At 37.2% G+C, this 20,701-nt stretch overlaps 1 protein-coding gene across 1 annotated transcript in view; it reads right to left on the reverse strand.

The window, feature by feature from the left end:
• Positions 1-20,701, reverse strand: part of wake (ankyrin repeat and fibronectin type III domain containing protein wide awake) — a 727,887-nt gene that overhangs the window by 230,815 nt on the left and 476,371 nt on the right. Inside the window, exon 5 of the mRNA XM_083110519.1 lies at positions 12,699-12,888. Coding sequence (XP_082966645.1) covers positions 12,699-12,888 — 190 coding nt within the window. The remainder of the gene's footprint in view (positions 1-12,698; positions 12,889-20,701) is intronic.

Here is a 20,701-nt window from a genome sequence, read left to right on the forward strand (position 1 = left end):
ATGTGTTTTTCTATTCTTTAAACCATAGCCAGTACGAGTAACATCAAGATTAAAACTTGGGTTCAATTGCTCGACAATCGCGATCATCGCGTCAACAATGAACTTATACGTTTTTAACCAACGAATTCAGTTGTGTGTGTCACAAATTGACCGCTAGTTTAACACTCGGATCCATGTCACTTTTTTTTTACAACTTTACATATGTGGGGTCAATTTGACCCCAATGCAATTATGCATTGAAATAAGTACGACAGATTAAATAGTTCAGCTAATATGGTTTTATTGATCAATGATTTCTCTGAATATAACATAGGAATCAAATACACTTTTATTATTATTATCTAAGCCCCCCCAAAAAAATAACAATGTATTGACAATTCACTGTTCTACATATTAATGGTAGTTACACTTCGCTCGCAATTATCAGAACTCCAGTTGACCTGAGAAACAGTATTTTAGAGATAACACAATACATCACTAAATATTATTTTATCTAGAACAAAAAAAATTAAAAAAATAAAAATTAAAAAATTATAAAAAAGAAATAAAAAGAAGAATGTGCCGGCCTCTCATGGCAATTAAATACACCTCACTCGCATTCTGAGCACACCACAATCACACTGCTGTGAACCTTGAACACAGGTTTCCCACATCTTCTGCAACGTTACGTCGTCTTCCTGTCCTCTTGTCTTGTGCAGACCTGGCATCTTGCGCTTTTCTTTGAAGATCTATTTTCCAGTCTCTGTGACTGCCTTACTAAGCCGCAAAGTTTCATTGCCTCGGTTACTGGTTTCTCCAGGTTCAAGCTTTGGCACCTCTCCCGCATGTGAGGAACAATCAACTCATTCCCCAACTCGATAAGGAACATAGGGCGTCTGAGACTGACGCCTGATTGGTAATCAGAATGCTGTGACAAGTAGCATGTGTATGCATTGAGAACGCCTACATTGATTACATTATAGAAGAGGGCCATTGGCCATCGAAGTGCCTGTCTTCTGCAGGTGCATGTTTGAACCAGTTTGTCCATGGGGTCCACTCCACCCTTTGTTTGGTTGTAAAACTTTATGATTTCTGGCTTCTTCTAAGAATCGTCATCATCAATGTGTATGTCATGATGCATGGTGCTGCATAGAATAACATTCTTATTTTTCTCCGGCATGTAGCTTACCAGGGTCTCATTTTCATGGAAGGCGAATTGTGATGTGCAAGGCTGTCTTGTCTTGATATTGGTAAGTGCAGGTGGGATTTCACGTTTGTTTTTTCTTTACTGTTCCAACAATGCTTACATTTTGAAACAGAAGATCGTTAGCCAAGTCATGACTTTTGAAGAATTGGTCAATTGAGATATTTCTTCCCGAGTTTCGCAGTGTGTAGCACAGTTTCTTCACGACGTTGCTGGGGAGGTTATTTTGAAGTGTCTCTCCAGGCTGTCGTCCCAAGCAGATTAGACCGTCTTTGGCGTAAAAGTTATCAGCATCTCACAACCAGAAGATCTTGATGCCGTATTTGGCCAGCTTACTTGGCATGTATTGCAGGAACTTGCATCTCCCACGGAAAGGCACTAACTGTTCATCAATCGTAATAAAGGCGCCGGGTACCATGATTCTGCGACAGTTTTTGATAAAAAGTGTCGAGATATATCGAAATGCAGCCATGTGATCAGTCTCCAGACGTGCAGCGCCAATATGTTTGTCATCAGAACAGAGCAGTCTTCTGATGTCTTCGAAACGATTTACTCCAAAGGTTGCTTTGTACTTCGGGTTGGAGAATTTGTTGAGAAAAAGCTCACGAACAGGAACATCCCAACTTCTCTCAGTTGACCTCGATCCACGCCAAATACATCTGCGCATGGGCACTTTGCAGTGAGTTATGGCAGGGTGGGTGGTTGACCTTGATATGATTGTGTTTAGTTTGGGCATAATTGAACATAATATGTAGGATCAATTTCCCTTTATGAATGTTTTCCTGCTGTTTTCAGGCTGGGGTCAAAATGACCCCACACATGGAAAGGAGGGGTATTGTTAAAAAACGTTAAAAATATAATTTAAAATAAATTGTAAGAAATTTATTTATACATGTTCCTATAGCTGAAGTAGCATGGTAAGATGTCACAGAAAATCAGAATTATTTATTCACATTTTATTATAATACCAGGAAATAAACAGACAGTGGGGTCAAAATGACCCCACACATGCATCCGAGGGTTAAGCTATGAGTACAGTTGGTCGTGAAGTTACAGCGCAATATACAGGAATGTTTCGCCAGAAAATGATCTGCGAGTACTTTTCTTAAAAGTTAATTACCGTAGTACTGTAGTGGTGTTTTCTATGATGACATACATAATACGTATTGTAAATGGTTAATGTGTAGAAAGAACTGTATTGCAACAATAAAATTTGAGTTCCCGATTAGCACGAATTTTTTTAACACAAACTCTTGATTTTTCGGTCCCTTGAGATTCGTGTTAACGAGGGTTTACTGTATATGCTGTGGGCCAAATAGAACTCACGTGGCGTACGTTATAGCGCTGCGTGAGTTGCATATGACTCACGCACATAAAATAATTAAAAATGACAATTTTTCAACGAATCATAAAAAAACTCTCGTAATAAAACATCGTGGCCCCCAGGGATTTTATTTTCTATTCTATTAACGTGATAAACACGTTTATTGATTTAACGTTTCGGGAAGAACACACGCTCCGTTCATCAGACATGGTTGCTTGTTACCTTGGCTTGCTTCGCAGTTGAGTTGTTATGTTCCAACAATGTGACATCATTGATAAGACTCATTGTATAACTGCTTCTTTCTTTGATATTGTTAAATCTATCCCATTGTTATAATTGTAACATTGATCAAACTACAAATAAACAACGTTATTTTCTTCATAATTATATTTTATTTTTATACAGGGTGCCTCATAAGTAATAGCGCAAACTGACACAGGTGAAAGTACACGATTCGAATTCGAAACTCAATGCGGAATCACGTACAGTATTGCATCCACATGGAAGAACGACACTTTGAACACCTCCTTTAACAGGTACGAGTGTACAGTAATTGTAACCTAGAACATACTAAACTAGTGCTGTATTCCTTGTTAAAGTAAGTAGAATGTTCAATAAAAGCAATGAGATCTGATTTTTCATACTGTATTATTGGTATTTTACCAACTAGGACGACGTTTAAAAACAATGAAGTCAGTGGTGGCTTGTAATCACACATTCGCGATTATCTCGAAAACGCCTCGTTTACAGACCCATGTTTACTGAGACTTTTTGCTTCTATTATCGTGTACTTTCACCGCGTCAGTTTGCGCTATTACTTTTGAGACACCCTGTATAGTATAGCACCAGGTATTCCATATTTGTCGACCGTTTCCCAAATGTACATACTTGCCTTTTTTGTTTACTTTTCTGATAAGTGTCTATCTTTTCCTAAACAAGATACGTACACCTAACATGTCTCCGTACACATCAGAGCAAAATCTTTCTATTATACTTCTTTTCCTTACTAGTTAAGTTCCAAAATAAAAATGGTGTTCCATATTTATCTACTTTACATTTATCGGCTGTTCTTTTGCGGGATGTACTAAGAATGAAATTCATGTCTCTTCCTCAATTGTGACATTCAAAAGTTACACATATTATGAAATTGAAAATTAAATGTTTGACTTCCCTAATGGCGGGTGCAGAGAATGATAGAAGAACGTAAGGCACAAAAATGAGTTAACGTAATTGTTAAGATGAATTATCGTCAAAGCATACCGTTTTGGACTGTCTGTAAGTAAGTGTAATGTTATGTATTTGCTTGTACACTCAACGGCGAAAGAAACAGAAGGCGAATTGTCCATCACCATTCTCATTCGGTCTGAATTACACAATATGATGACAATGAATTGAAATAATGACTTCGATAAGCACAGAAAAATGTCTGCTACGAACCAACATAGTTTCATTCCTTAAAATAACACAGGATATAGAATAAAAAAGTAAAGAAAATAGCGGTGGACAATTTGCCTACCATTATCTTTGCCGTTAACTGTACGTGTGTATGTGTAAGGGCAAGAATATGTATGTATGAGTTTGAGTGTGTGTGCCCATATCTATAGGTTAGATTATCATTCTTGTATATATTTTTTCTTTGTATTTTATTTATTCTGTAATGTTTATATTTTTTTTTCTTTCTTTTTTCAATATTTCAATATTCCACATTCAATTTTTTTTGTAAACATGGTCAAGTGGAAGAAAAGGCTCTACAGCCTTAAGTTCGCCATGTAAAAGAAGATGAAATAAATAAATAAGTAAATAAAAATGCATCAATAGGGATGATCAGACACTATTATTTCAAAGAAACCCAAATTACACGTTTAACTGTGGCAGTTGATGTAACAATCAACCTTGGCTTGATGCATATCGATTTCTGTGTGTTACTAGAATTTTGTATTTGTATTTTGCTGACATTGCGTCACTTCTTCTACCCATCTAGATTAATCGCAACTATGTGGATGAACGGTGAATTAATGAAAGGTGAAGTAAGGAAAATAATGAACCGAACTTCAATTCGTCTACGAACCAGCTTAACGAGTATAGCTCGACCACAAGGAAAAATAACCTTCCGTCAAAAGTTTTCGCGCATCTTCCCTGCCGTTATCAGTGCTCGGGCCAGTGTTGCCAGGTCAGACTTGAAAAAATTCGGGAGATTGTTCCTTGGGAAACCAGAAGATCTGCTACAAAATCCGATGCTCTAATAGTAGCAGATGAACGACGTTCTCGGGGGGGGGGGGGGGGGCATAGGCGTGCGCACTGGGGGTCAAGGGGACGTCCACAGATTTTTTTCCAGCGAGGGGGGAAATAATGTATTTTTATCCGGAGTGTAAACGAAGCATATTACCCCTAATAATGTTGACCTCTTAGAAAACGCCACTTGAGTTTGAAACTATCACGTTCCGACATCCCTATTATAATAATGGATATAAATTACTGTGACTGAAATCAACCCATACATCTGAAATAATAGGTACTTTTATGTCAACATTCATTTTCCAGAAAAGGGGGGGGGGGTTGGCGACCATCCTTGCACTTCCTTCTGGAAGGCCATGCCGCTATATAATTTTGTAGAAAATTAAGTATTTAAGAATAGTATATTATGGATAGAAAATTAAGTATTTTCAAGCCGATGAAAGTTTTTCTAGCATATTTCTTGTTATTAACACTCACATGCTTTATTTGTCAGTTATGCTGCCTCTATGTTGCTGCATTCAATATATATATATATATATATATATATATACACACACATACCTGTATAAAATAATTTGCCCACGCTACGAAGTCAGTGTTTCTACCTAGTAAGGCAAGGACGTTTCACTGTGTCTGTGTCACTTCATCCATTTCATCAGTTTTTCATTCATCCATATTGTCGTACTTACCCGTAGACGCACAAAAGCGACTTAAAATAGAAATATATTTTCTAAAAATAGTAATGTAGTAATAGTAATAAAATAATAATAATGTCCTAGCACAATTGAGTATCATTTGACATAATCTCACAGTTCAAACAGAACTTTTCATAGCTTTGTGGAGTTCCACTCTATCTCTCCACTCCATGTTCAAGTAAGATGAGCAGGAAACGTGTTTTTGAGCAGGCCGTTGGAGGTGCCATAGCGATAGTTTATTATGGAATTCTCCCGATAAATAAAAAGGTCTGGCAACACTTACGTTGGCCGCGCTCAAGGCTCCTTCCCCCCGTCCTTTTCCCCACCCGCCAGTGCTACGCCCCTTGTGGGTACGTACTTAAATGTTATTTACCACGGCTACAGATATCTTATTCTCAGGGGGATAGGTTCTTTGTTTGAGAATTCCAAATAAGAAAGCGTTTTATAGCCAAGAGGATATAGTAAAATGCGGATCTATATTCTGAGAACTTAACAAAATACAGAGAAAATATATGTATTTGTATAATCGAAAAGGCTTCCTCTTCTTTTAAATGGCTTCTTCTTCTTTTAAAAGGCTTCTTCTTCTTTCAATATGGAAAAAGCTTCTTCTTTTCTTATGGAAACGGCTTCTTCTTCTTTTAAAAGGCTTCTTCTTCTTTTAAAAGGCTTCTTCTTTTAAAAGGCTTCTTCTTCTTCTAAAAGGCTTCTTCTTCTTTTAATATGGAAAAAGCTTCTTCTTCTTCTTTTATTATGAAAACGGCTTCTTCTTCTTTTAATATGGAAATGGCTTCTTCTTCTTTTACTTTGAATTTCTTCTTCTTTTATTAAAGCGTAATCTTATTTATGTGCTCGCTTTCCCCCCGCTTCTTTGTCAAACAATACAAGCTATACTTGTAGAAAGAGTAGGGTCGACTAAACTGACAATAGCGCCACCTCCTATTTGACGACCAAAGGGGAATAACCAGGATCGCTAATAACGAGCGCTGCCAATGGCCCAGTGCGACTAATAAAAAGCGCAACCGAAAAGTGCTTCGGGGCGTCTAATTTGACACAGCGCCACCGGGGAACGGACAAATGCAAAAGCTGACGATGTTCTCCTCGTCAGAGAATCAAAAAGAAATTGAGATGAGATACATTTCTGAATTCATTTGGTCGCTTAATGACTTTCCTAAACGTTTCATATGCGGCTATATTCTGAATTCTTTTACATTACTACATACATCATTCTATTTACTTCTATTATAGTATTTGAACTCTTCTTTTATATATTTCTCAATTTACTATAATATATATCATCCATCTTCTCCGCTCTAAGTTTTTTATAATCTCCTTCGCTCCTATTTATATAGCGTGCTGCCATCTCTTGTCGATTCCGAGAAACCATTCCTCCTTGCAACATTCATTGTGTCGTGTGAAACTGGCACGTGACACAATATCCCCCTCCTTGAGGATAAAAATTTATATATTGGAAAAAATCTTTTGGAAATAGATAAATTTTTCCACTTTCTCTACATCTCGTTTGACTTTTCTCATTGGTTCTCATTTCTACAGCTTACATTGCTTTTCACTTTCACTGTGAAATTATATCTCCTGGCATGCAGCATTTTTCCTCATCTCTCGATTTATCTCTTCTTTCTATTTTCGTTTCTAGACATCTAATCACCGTTCCGGAAATATTCGTGACATCTTAAGTTATTTTTAAATACAAAATATAATTCTTCAATAGTTCATCTCCTGCAAGTCTGATCGTCTAATTTCTCCAAGATAGTTTTTACCTGACGATGTCCTGCCAAAATAATAATTTTCGTTTCACCCTTTTCTTCTTTCAGCAATCTCTCTACAGATTATCAGTTAGCTCAGATTTTTCGTTTCAAAGAATTCTCTCTCTTCTCTAAGTTGACCATCTAAGTGTTTCTATCAGATACAATAATTCTTCACATCAGCCTTAATTTCATATCAGCATGTATCTAGATATATTTATTTTCTGGGATTACAACCCTTTTCTCGGAATACAACCGATTTTTCTTTAACTTCTGGGATTACAACCCATTTGTTTTGCACTTTTCTAAATACACGATGACTTCTCGTCGTATAAGCTTACAAAGAATTCATTTTACTGATACTATTCGATCTTCTTTCATATTATCTTCTTCTTTTTCCTGAGAGTTTTCTTCATGATTAACTTCCTTCTGTGCCTAACTGTTCTCATCTTTCTCTTCTGTTCGTACAATTGAAAAGTTTACATCCATTTTCCATATTACTTTCTTTGGCATCTCTTCTTTTACAGGTTTGATCTTTCACTATCAGTCTCATTGTTCAATGGGGGTGGTGACATAAATTAGCAGTCATTATTCTTTTTTAAGATATCACTTGCAGAATAGATTTTCCTCCAACGATGACTATCATATATATATACATATATCTTTTTACAGGAACTAAACATCAAAGAATTAAAATTTTTCTTCTTTCAATTAGATCATTATTATTTGCCCCAAACTAATAATTCCACGAATTTTTCTTCTGGAGAACTGGAACTTTTTCAGAGAACTTTTTTAATCCTAGAAACGTCTGCTTGCCAGTCTAAATAAGTCATAACATCTCCTTCCTTTGCACTATTCAGTCATATTTGTTTCTTCCGATTCTTTCAGATACTCGTTGCTTGTTATTATCTTGTTTCTCTTTTCCTTCCTCTTCTTTTCTTCTCTTTCTTCTTTTCTTTTCTATTCTTCTCAAGATTCTTCTTCCTCCTCTTCCAACTTTCTTCCAGTAAAGAAATTACTTTCATTTCTCTCTTCTTACAATCTGGTTTCTGCCAAGTCTTCTTCTTATGTTCTACATCTTCATCAAATGCATGCTCTCCTTGTCTTTTCCGTCTCGTCTTCTTCTTTCTTCTCTTTGGCGAAGTAGCATAAAAATCCATTTGATCTATGTCGACTCTTCTTAGCGTATTCTCAACTTTCTTCAGGTTCCTTTCTATTTTTAATTTCTTTCTCTTCATCTTCTTCCATGTCTTTACGTGAATATATCTAAATCTCATTTTACTTCTCTTTCTTCTTTGTTTACATCTTCTGCTCGGCTTATGCTTATTTTCTTTCTCCGTCAGAGACTCGTCACAGGAACTTTCTTCTTTCATCTTCATTTCGACATGGATTTCTTCATCATTACATTGACAACTAAATTTTTCATCTCCTTTTATTCCTCTTTCATCTTCTTCTATTTTCTCATCTTCCTCTTCTTTGACCTCTTTAAGTTCCTGAGTGGTTTCTTCTCTTAACTTTATAGCTACTTCTTCTATCTTGCCGTCATGCTCGTCATTGGAACTTTCTTCTTTTATCTTCATTTTGACATGGATTTCTTCATCGTTACATTGACAACTAAATTTTTCCTCACTTTCTATTCCTCTTTCATCTTCTTCTATTTTCTTATCTTCCTCTTCTTTGTTTACTTCGCTTAACTTTATAACTTCTTCTTCTATCTTGCTGTCCTGCTCGTCATTGGAACTTTCCTCTTTCATCTTCCAACTTCTATCTTCTATAAGGACCTTCACTTCTTCTATCTTGTCCTCGTTTTCTTCTATTCTGGAAACATCTACTTCTGTCTTGCTGTCATTTTCTTCTGTTCTTGAAACGGCTAATTCTATATTGTTTTCGTTTTCTTCTATTCTTGAAACGGTTAATTCTATTTGAGATTTACTTTCAACCAGCTTTCTCTCCAAATTTTCGTTTCTTTGTTTATTTTCCTCTCTGAGATTCGAAACCTCCTCTTCTATTCTTCTATTTGTATCTAAACTTATACTCTCGATTAACAACGTTGTTTCTTCTATCTTACTTTCCAGCGACTTTCTATTTCCTTCACAGGTTTCATTCAATCTCAAGAACATCTCATGGGTTTCGGACCTCGATGCTTCCAATTTCCTGCTGTTTTCATCTATCTTTTCTTCGAGTCTTCTATTATTCTCTTTTGCTTCTCTGTTATTCTCTTCCATCTGTGTTTTTAATTCTCTTTCTAATCTTCTGCTATTTTTGTTATTACTCTCTTCTATCTGCATCGATAACTTCTGGAACATTTCTATCATGTTCACCTCTTCTGTCTTCTTTGGTTTTTCCTTCATTTTCTCTTCTTCCTTTTCCCTTTTCTTCTCTTCCTTTTCATTTATCCTTTCTTCCTTGCAATTTTTGCATACGTAATCTCCTCTTTCACTTATTCCTATGTACTTTTCTCTTCTTATCTTCTCACATAGCCAATGTTTCATTTCTTTGCATGAGCTGCATAGGATAGTTTCTTCCTTATTTCCCTCTTTTCCACAACAGTTTAATATTTCCTTTCTGTCTTCCATTTTCTCCATTATAGTTTCTCTGTCCTCGTCCTCGACTTTATTTGCTTTCTCCATCTTGGCTTTCTCTCTTTGCTTTCTCAGTCACAATTCTGCTAGCCCCACGTTGGGCGCCACTAATGCTACGCCCCTTGTGGGTACGTACTTAAATGTTATTTACCACGGCTACAGATATCTTATTCTCAGGGGGATAGGTTCTTTGTTTGAGAATTCCAAATAAGAAAGCGTTTTATAGCCAAGAGGATATAGTAAAATGCGGATCTATATTCTGAGAACTTAACAAAATACAGAGAAAATATATGTATTTGTATAATCGAAAAGGCTTCCTCTTCTTTTAAATGGCTTCTTCTTCGTTTAAAAGGCTTCTTCTTCTTTCAATATGGAAAAAGCTTCTTCTTTTCTTATGGAAACGGCTTCTTCTTCTTTTAAAAGGCTTCTTCTTCTTTTAAAAGGCTTCTTCTTTTAAAAGGCTTCTTCTTCTTCTAAAAGGCTTCTTCTTCTTTTAATATGGAAAAAGCTTCTTCTTCTTCTTTTATTATGAAAACGGCTTCTTCTTCTTTTAATATGGAAATGGCTTCTTCTTCTTTTACTTTGAATTTCTTCTTCTTTTATTAAAGCGTAATCTTATTTATGTGCTCGCTTTCCCCCCGCTTCTTTGTCAAACAATACAAGCTATACTTGTAGAAAGAGTAGGGTCGACTAAACTGACAATAGCGCCACCTCCTATTTGACGACCAAAGGGGAATAACCAGGATCGCTAATAACGAGCGCTGCCAATGGCCCAGTGCGACTAATAAAAAGCGCAACCGAAAAGTGCTTCGGGGCGTCTAATTTGACACAGCGCCACCGGGGAACGGACAAATGCAAAAGCTGACGATGTTCTCCTCGTCAGAGAATCAAAAAGAAATTGAGATGAGATACATTTCTGAATTCATTTGGTCGCTTAATGACTTTCCTAAACGTTTCATATGCGGCTATATTCTGAATTCTTTTACATTACTACATACATCATTCTATTTACTTCTATTATAGTATTTGAACTCTTCTTTTATATATTTCTCAATTTACTATAATATATATCATCCATCTTCTCCGCTCTAAGTTTTTTATAATCTCCTTCGCTCCTATTTATATAGCGTGCTGCCATCTCTTGTCGATTCCGAGAAACCATTCCTCCTTGCAACATTCATTGTGTCGTGTGAAACTGGCACGTGACACCAGCGCGATGAGGTTCTACGCAGGTTTCTTTCCTTGTGGTTCCTCTATAGTAACCACATAAGCTGTTTCTCTAACGATGTCGTTCCACGACACAGTTCCTGGTTTTGAGTTTCAACATTGATCCACCATCCGCGTTCCTCGGGGTTCGTCATCCGGTGGGAGGAACGTCTTAACGAAGCGATTCGTTCCCTTAGAGTCCCCTGTAATTTTCACCCTTCCTTCTTGCCGCCATTCAGAAACGGTGGCAACATCCGCCAGAGGGCGAGATGGTCGTGTGAGTCACACAGATCCCCAGGACATCGTGGGGCTGCTGGAAATATAGATATATAGAAACTGGTATCGATTTCAAGTGGAGATTTCGATAACTTGATATTTTCATGTATTTTCTTATATAATTCGGTATAGGAAATCAGGTTGCCAACTCATAAGAAATCAGGTTGCCAACTCATAGGAAATCAGGTTGCCAACTCATAGGAAATCAGGTTGCTAACTCATAAGAAATCAGGTCGCCAACTCATAGGAAATCAGGTTGCCAACTGATAGATCAGGTTGCCAACTTATAAGAAATCAGGTTGCCAACTCATAGGATATCAGGTTGCCAACTCATAAGAAATCAGGTTGCCAACTCATAGGAAATCAGGTTGCCAACTCATAGGAAATCAGGTTGCCAACTCATAAGAAATCAGGTTGCCAACTCATAGGAAATCAGGTTGCCAACTCACAGGAAATCAGGTTGCCAACTCACAGGAAATCAGGTTGCCAACTCATAGGAAATCAGGTTGCCAACTCATAGGAAATCAGGTTGCCAACTCACAAGAAATCAGGTTGCCAACTCTTAGGAAATTAGGTTGTTAACTCATAGGAAATCAGGTTGCCAACTCACAAGAAATCAGGTTGCCAACTCATAGGAAAACAGGTTGCCAACTCACAAGAAATCAGGTTGCCAACTCATAGGAAATCAGGTTGCCAACTCACAGGAAATCAGGTTGCCAACTCATAGGAAATCAGGTTGCCAACTCACAGGAAATCAGGTTGCCAACTCACAGGAAATATATAAGAATAGAGCTAACAGCAAGATAGGGTGTTAAGTAAATAGAAAAGGAGAGATAACAGTAGGAGAAAGAGAGTAAAGGAGAGAAAGAAATGAAGGGAAAGAGATGTAGAGAGAAAAAGAAAGAGGATAACAAGGAAACAAGGAGAGATAACAGTGAGAGATAGAGAAAGGGAAAGAGGAAGAGAGGTAGAAATTGAGGATGAAATAGATAGGGGAAGATAGAGCTTAAATATAGGGAGATAGGGAGAAATAGAAAATAGACAAACAGAGATAGAGAAAGAGAGAAGGATAGAAATAGAACATCAGAGCCAAAAGGGAGCAATTCATACAAATGATGTTTGCCTTCCCTGAAAGCATTCGAAAAGCACACGAACAGACCCAATTCCTCAAGAACCAACACAGCTTCCCCGGTTTCTTATTTCCCGCAGCGTTTATAAATCAGACTTAATGAGGACGTGCACCGTCCTGCTGGAAGAAACGAAAGCCTTTCTCATTCGTCCGATCCTTATTTGCTCATCGTTTCGCTTCCAGAAATACGTTTTCCTGGGTTCACCGGCCTATTTCCAAACTCATTTTTCATCATTCCGCAGGGAGCAGCGGTGAAATAAAAAGAATAGTTAATTATGCACACAGAAGGGCGCGGTCTCTTCGCTTACCTTTCCCAGCTGAGTCTCCTGTGGACCGGCTTCTCCGCTCCGCGCTGATTTAGTAGCTTCGCCAGCCGGTAGAGGGCAGTGGTGGAGCCCAGGCTCGGCGTGGAGAGGCGGAAGGCTCTTGCGGGCATGACTTGAGGCGACGGGAGACGAAGGACCCCTGGCTCTGGGGAACTTAGACGAGGCTTGCAACCTGGATTCAAAGAAAATTAAACAATTACTTCCTAACATTGAAACCCACGCACATTAACACATACGTATGACGTATTAATACAGTGACGAAAGCAGAAAATCTGGTAAGCAGGTTCAGAAAGTTATACGTATGTTAGTATTAAGAAATTGCATTTTTATTTTTATTTTAGCGTCGATATTCTGCCACTTTTGGCTACTCACGACGATGAATGATGAGTAGACGGAATTGATGAAGGGAAACTCACAAAGAACACCCTCTGCCCTGGCCGGGATTTGAGATACACACACACACAAACACACACATATATTTACATATATAAATGTATGTACAGGGTGTTTCCGGGCTGATGATACAAACTTTCAGGGATAATAGAGAAGGGAACATGTATCAATTTGAGATAAGGAACCCTGGTCTGGAAACGACTTAGTCGAAAGTTATAAGCGAAAATCGGTGCACGAAGATGTAATACTTTTATTACCTGCACAAGTTTCACAAGCTGCTACATTCACAACAGTTGTTCAAAGTGGCGTCCCCCGGCTTCGCTTGATTGATTTGTTTATGACGATAAAAGTTGTTTTTGGACTTTTTGTGTCGCAGTTTCGTTTACGCTAGAACATATTTTTGGTTTTACATTTCTAATTTACACTTTAAAACTGCTTAAGAAAACCCCAATGATTCTTTACTGTTTTTTATTACTAACTTCTAAAATAAACTAGAGGTTAATACATTTTTAATTTGCCCTGGAAAGCTGGAGGGCTTTGTTTTACATAGTTAAAACTAATACAAATATTACCTCCAGTTGCCTTGGATTAATCTTAGGTTAGTAACATAGATTAATAAACAGAAAATAAACACTTTAACCTCAATTAAAAGAATATGGTCGACCTACTTACGAAATTTACTCAGCGCTGCGCTTTTACGTTGACTGTAATCAACACTTCCGATATAAAAGTACACATCTCGAGAGCTCTCGACACTAGGGGGAGGGAGGGAACACTATTGGCAGAAGCTCCTTGATGTCTTCTTTCCCTCGAAGATCTTCGACGTCTATCTTCATTTCACTTCCGCGCGCTCTTTTGTCAATCACGCGAACGTTTAACTGTCCGGAACACAGGTCACTGTTAACTGTCCACTAGGCAGACGACATCTACAAAAACAGTCCAAGAATAACTAACTGCAACTTGCTGCCGATAGCACAGTCAAATTCACGAATTCTCCATACCCAGAGATCTCGACGCCAACTGCTGCAAGTAAACTTCTGCAGCCTACGCGTGAAGCAACGCGGCCTTTCACTCAAAGGCTCTACAAACACTGCTCGAAAAACTTCACCGCGTTTTCCTTTGTCCCTTTACACAATGCATAGTAAGGACAGTTCATTTTGCCCGAGGGGTGTTAATCTCTCTCTAACCTCCTTCTTTTCGAAAGAAATAATCACTCCTCAAAATAATCGGTTATGTGTTGTTTTAAGTCCACTTAATGCACAGGAAGGCTGATCGGGACTGGACCTACAGTTTAAAGTGGGATCCGAACCACTTGTGCCTCCACCGGGTATCGTACCCGGGACCCCTTGAGTAAAAAGCGACGACGCTATCGGGGAGGCCCTAATTTATGTATATTGTTCGTCTCAAATTAGTATCAAATAAATATACTTTTGCCTCGGTGAACAAAACCGCTACGAACTTATGCATCAACCCAACATGTATCAGCTGAGGATTTCATTATAATGACCCGGCAGATAAAAATGCTAAAGAAGCAAGAATAATGGATCATCGAGCGAATATATTACTATCATATACAGATTTGTTACCAAGAGATAAAAACAAAATTCAAGGTGATTGGGAGATATGGGTTAAACAAAAATTTACATATGTGGGTTATTAATGCAAAAATGTACTAAATTTAAACAGCAAGACTCCATGGTTTTATGCATTTAATGTATCTAGAAAGTTTTAAATGATAATACTAAGATCGATATCAGGTCACATCAAATTTAAACACAATTTACATAAAATTAATTTAGTTAATTCGAAGTTAAACGACTTCCTTGCTACAATTTGTTTAAGGAACGCGTGGACACTCTTGTGTATCGGAACTCTTGCGAAAGACATAGCTACCATAAACGCCTGCCTTGTAAAAACAGTGGGAAAACATGTTAAAGTCGTTTTCACGTTCAGAAGACACAACGGCGCTTATGGAGAAACCGCACAGTGTTGCCAATACGGCGCTAGCTCATGTCGCCGGGAAATGATGACCTTCCTTCACAATGAAGGTGTTACATATTTTGTATATATAATGATAATTATATGTAATTATTAATATTAATATTATACTGTGAACGTTACAGTTACCCTTTTTACTATGATCCATTGCGTAACGTGCTGTTGCTCGTTGGGATCTTACCAGAATCCTAACCATTATGCTTGGGTGATGTAGCTTGCTTAATCATTCATCCTCAGTGGTGAGCACTCGCCCTTTGGCAGATAACTCGATGGTAATAGGCGAGAGGTTACTTTCACACTTGAAATGGCACAACACTAAGAATTTGGGTTTATGTCTTCCAGTTCAGATCAACATGGTTAGAGAGAAGGATATTACATGTCTTTTCTTTGCTAAAGAAATCCTCGGAGAAGACTCCTAGAAATGCTCTATCCTGACTCGCTCAAACTCCCCGATCTTTCTCCTTCCTCGTACCAATGCAAAAGACCCCCAGTCGCCCGTTACACTCTAACTTATTCTTTCTTCCACCACCTGGTTATTGCTCTCCGATACCCGTTGATCAGCAACTTCCTTTCAATCAACCAGGAAGATAGATTTGATACTGACTTAGCATTCTTTGAATGCTTGAGAGAGTAACGGCCGACGAGGGAGGTTATTGCTTTTGGCTTGCTACTTTTCTCTAATCAGGGGAACCTGTTACGATACCTCCCTCGGGAAAAAAATTCCCAAATTGAAATTTGATATTTGAAATACCCATGTTGATCTAAACTTAGAAGTTGGAGTTTTTTTTTTTATTAAAACTTAGAGAAGAAAATAAAACACAAATAAAATAAACCATATTTTCCCTGCCAAAACCCAAAAATTAACGAAATTAAAATTGCATGATTATATCAAGTGCAGATGCTGCAACGGCCATAAGTAATGTGATAAGTCTTAACTGTTTATGTACTTGGCCGTAAAAACATGGTAAGCAAAACAAACACACGTGTTTTTCGAAGAAATAAAAAAAAATGTTTTGGTAAGCGTAAGCGATGTTGTCTGCGCGTAAGCAGTCTGTCGGTGTCATAATCACTGAAGGGCGGAGCCCAACATCTATGTTGTAATGGCCGCCGTGTCTATTACGTGATACACAAAGGTGGACATAATTCGAGGGCGTTGCTAGGTACACAAAGATGGCCACTAGTCACATGACTGTCTCCAAGAATTTCGATGTCGCACGTGTTTCGGGATGGCGCGCCGAAGGCAAGCGGCCTGTTTACACAATTACGTGTTGTGAAGAACTGTATTTCATAACATTGAAACAATGTGACGAGTGCAATCTGCACTGGAGCTCACACAGTAGTTTTATAAAACACACGTGTTCGCAGAAAATGTTGTGTCACTATAGTTCGTTGATCACAAAGGTTCCTGGGATCGCTGAGACACTAACTGGAAGTACCGAAGTAAGTATGATTTGAATTGTATCCAGAAAACACACACGTACTCTTGTGGATGATATTTCCAGTGAAACACAATCTATGTTAGAAAATTTTGCATACACTGATTTCCGTTGCAACATTTTCTTTCTAGAAGAAAAAGAGAAAACTGTCAATGAGACCGGTGAGCACTTGCGAAATATAAATGTTGCCGTGCTGCACGTTCACTTAAACTGGATCAAATGCACTGTTAATATACATTGTTGAGAAGTGAACAATTCCTGACGTTTTCTCACTTAGTACACTCCCAGGCACTAATCATTGAAGGAAGGTTTCACATACTGGAAAATTACCTTTCAAAACTGTCTTGCATGAAAACGTGTATAATTGGATGTGATTTGTTGACTATATCACATCGATGCACTTCTAGAAGCAAATTAGTTTCCTCGTCTGTGGATTTTGAATTACTTATCGACATAGGCTTGTAAATAGTTAATGCATTACACGTAAGGTAATCTGAGACGTGTAAATTGCACTGTTTGATAGCGTAATGTGACCTTAATTGGGACGGGTCAACGCACTTTCTGGAACACACTCTTCTGCTTTCTTCTTTCTTATTATTCTTCTTTTCTTCTTATACTGGAACAGTGATTGGGGAAGGGGACTGTAAATCTTAGTCCGTTGTGGGGATTTTCTTCGTGTGGAGAATTTTGTTGCTGGAACTTGGTAACTCCGGCGATTTTCGTCGTGAACAAAAGGGAAGGAATTGCGGGAATCTTCCGTTGATGAAGTTGGGGAATGCGAACTGGAGTTGAAGTGCCTGCTCACATGGCTGTTGCATGCAGTTTTCCAAGGGAGATAACCATCGGGATGCGTGCGGATTCGGGTTCGAATCCCGTTCTCCTCGCTGGTGATTGGCCAAACTGCTGCATGTTGATTCCCAATACGCTGGGAAAATCCTTCTCCTGTTGAGAACTTTTGACTGGTGTAATGAATAGACAGACTTAGGTAAAGGATAAAATATAATTTCGTAGACGGGAAATGAGGAAAAGGGGTGTTGATCTAGACTTTTTAACACAAATAACAAAATTCCAATGCTGTGCCATACCTTGTGTGAATATTTATAAATTACTATGAAAATGCAAATTAAAAAAAGGACTATTAAGTATTAGAATAATAAAATATATGGGTAAGCTTATAATAAATCAGTTGTGTCACATTTATGTGAGAAATCATAAAGAAACCAATGAAATATTTTTTAAATTTATCGAAACTATTACTTTTATTTTCCCTTGTAGTATGAGAAATGTCTTGTTGTTAATAGAAAAATGAGTATACCTTAAAAGTGAATGTATTTAATGACATGCCTAGAAGTGCTAATTTGTGATTTTTAAAACATCGTAACAATCAGTCACGGTGCCTATTTATGACGGTTCACTGCTGGTCCAAATACATGTGATAATACGTATCGATTAATCTAACTGTCTTGCAAGTTGTTTTAAAAAAATACTTAAAATAAATCTAATTATTGTAATTAACCTAAGTGCATAAATGCGTTTATGGTAAAATTTTATCTATTTAGCCTAAAATATCCCTAACGTTGTTAACAATAAATTCTATCGTTAAATAAAATATCTAACGGCTATATCCTTAAATAAAACTTGTCCCTTGAAAATTTAATGAATGAACGCCACTGGTTCAGAAAAATATGCATAGTCTCAAGTTTTCGATGACTATCCCAATGCTAAGTTCTAAACGTGCTGAAAGTAGGAGAGCTTCAGCGCAGAGAAGGAATGTGTTGACTACATGTATTCGAAATTCTTGCAAGGTTGCGTTTCGTATTACGAGCAGAAACTTTATGCCGCTTCGAAGCTGGTAGCGAGAAAAAAAATACTACTTGAGGAGGGACAGGAAGAAGGAAATGGAGCTCTATGATTCGCTGAAGCGTCGCATGACGCGTAAATGTTGACGTTACTATAACTTACTACGGACAAGATTTAGTAAACTAGGCTGGGCGAAACTGAATGCCAAGAACCTTTAAATGCAAACGTGGCAAAAAGTGGGAGGGGATTAACGGGCATACAACGAGCGGTTGCAAGTCTTGAATGCTTCCCCGTGCTTGCGCAAAACAAACAACTCGGAAAAATGCAAGCGAAAATAAAAGCTAATAAACTTTACATGGAAATACAATCGGGGTTCAGTAATAAATTCTTACAAAGCACTATTTATCTGCTGAGTTTATTTAACTAATATGCTTTATTTATCCCTTATTTTTAAGCACTATTTATGGACTTATCATATTTTAAAATTACTACAAAATTATCTAATTTAATCTCAAATGTTATCTTTATTTATAATTGCTTAAGAGATCAGTCAAACTGGTGATGAACAATAACACTAATTCACTCTTGACTACCTAAACTAAAATAATAATTATTACTTATGCGATATTTAAATGCATTTGAATACTAACATCACTAAAATTGGAGAACGTAATCATTCTCTCTATTCATTCTAAAATATGCTTAGCATATTATTGTAGCAAAGCTTAAAAGTAAAACCTTTATTGGTTTAACCATAAACATTCTGCGATAGCAAAATGGATTTCCAAGAATTGGTCCGGATCCAATATCGAAAGGAAAATACTTATTTGGGCGCAATAAAATCTTATCATCTATGTATACATATTCACATAAAAATAAATATTCTCAATAACTTTGCGCTACATACAAAACTTTGCTAGTATGAAGGTTTGCCTTCTTCTATTAATGCAACTATAATTTTAATGATGTGATGACTATACTAGTATAAATTATACCGCTTAAAAGATACTATCGCATATTATAACATTTAAATAAATTAATAAACTAATGCCTTTAAAAAACTTTTTTTTATGCACACTTGAGTCGTGTAGGACCTGTTTAATATTAGTGAATGCCGTAACTTGAAATATAATTGCGATGTTTATATTTTAAGGTTTAAAATGTAACACATGAAGTTTAAATATTTAAAATTTAAAGCTATAAGAAAACTAAACAGGGATATTAAGCTATGAATACAATAGCTGAGGAGAAAAAAATATATAAATAATCCACAAAAAAAATATTCTGTTAACATGTGAGAAACGTCCGCGCCGTGTATACTGCTCTCTTAACCCTTTTCTAGCTATTCTATTAAGTTGGCTTTGCCTAACTGAGGTGTTCTAAGCATAAATATATATCATATGTATCATGTGTATAATCTCTTTGACGTCACTAAGGTCTATTTATGAATGCCACTAAAACACCTATTATTCCTAAACTAGAAGTTTTAATTAATCAAGCGGTTTATATTCTATACGATTGGTAGCGCCACTCTTACTACATTACGCTTAGCGCAGTAGCGGACATAATTGCTATACTTTCCTAGAAATATAATTGGCGTTTCATCTCTTCACATGTTGACATGTATTTCATAATAAATAATTTATTGCTTAATTAGGGTAACATAAGGCAATGTGACCGACTCGTGAATTCCTCGACTATCTCCTTAATCTAAGCTCCCTTCTTGAGGTGCTAGGAGACTTCAGTCATTTTGAGTGTAAATGAGTCGACCATAGGACCTTGTTCGTTCCCAAAACTATATTTATTAAAATTTAATATCCTCGTTGCAATGATCTTAACAGCTATAGCTCATGCATTCTAAATCATTTACAAGTTACGGTCAGTTTTAAACAAAATTTAAATTAAAACTTTTAAGAACTTTAATTAATAAACAACAACAAAAAAGCTTTTGACTTAGCATACTCAGTAAATACATAGTGCAAATGAGTCGGAGTCAAGACTAAAATTATTTTCCACTTTAGCAATAATCTTATTATCCATCTTTTAATTAAAAAATTTAATTAATCAAATACATAAAAGTAAAACAGAATCACTGTCTAATTTCTAATGTCATTGTTCATAATTAAGTTAAATCCTGGAAGAGGTGAAAATTTTCCAGATAGTTGATCTTTCATAGCCAGGGTACCGGGTTCGCGAGCGATTCACCGCGCTACCAGGAGCGAATTGATTAAAAAACGTCCGCGGGCGTCCCGGGACCGGCCACATTCTTGATGGAATGAGCCTCCCTAAAATCTGCCATCAAACCTTCCGCCACGCGGAATGACGAACGCCTCTGAAACCACTTCGCCAGCCCGACGC

Source organism: Lepisma saccharinum, chromosome 24 (genome assembly GCF_977018435.1).
Source record: "Lepisma saccharinum chromosome 24, izLepSacc3.1, whole genome shotgun sequence".
NCBI classification, from domain to species: domain Eukaryota; kingdom Metazoa; phylum Arthropoda; class Insecta; order Zygentoma; family Lepismatidae; genus Lepisma; species Lepisma saccharinum.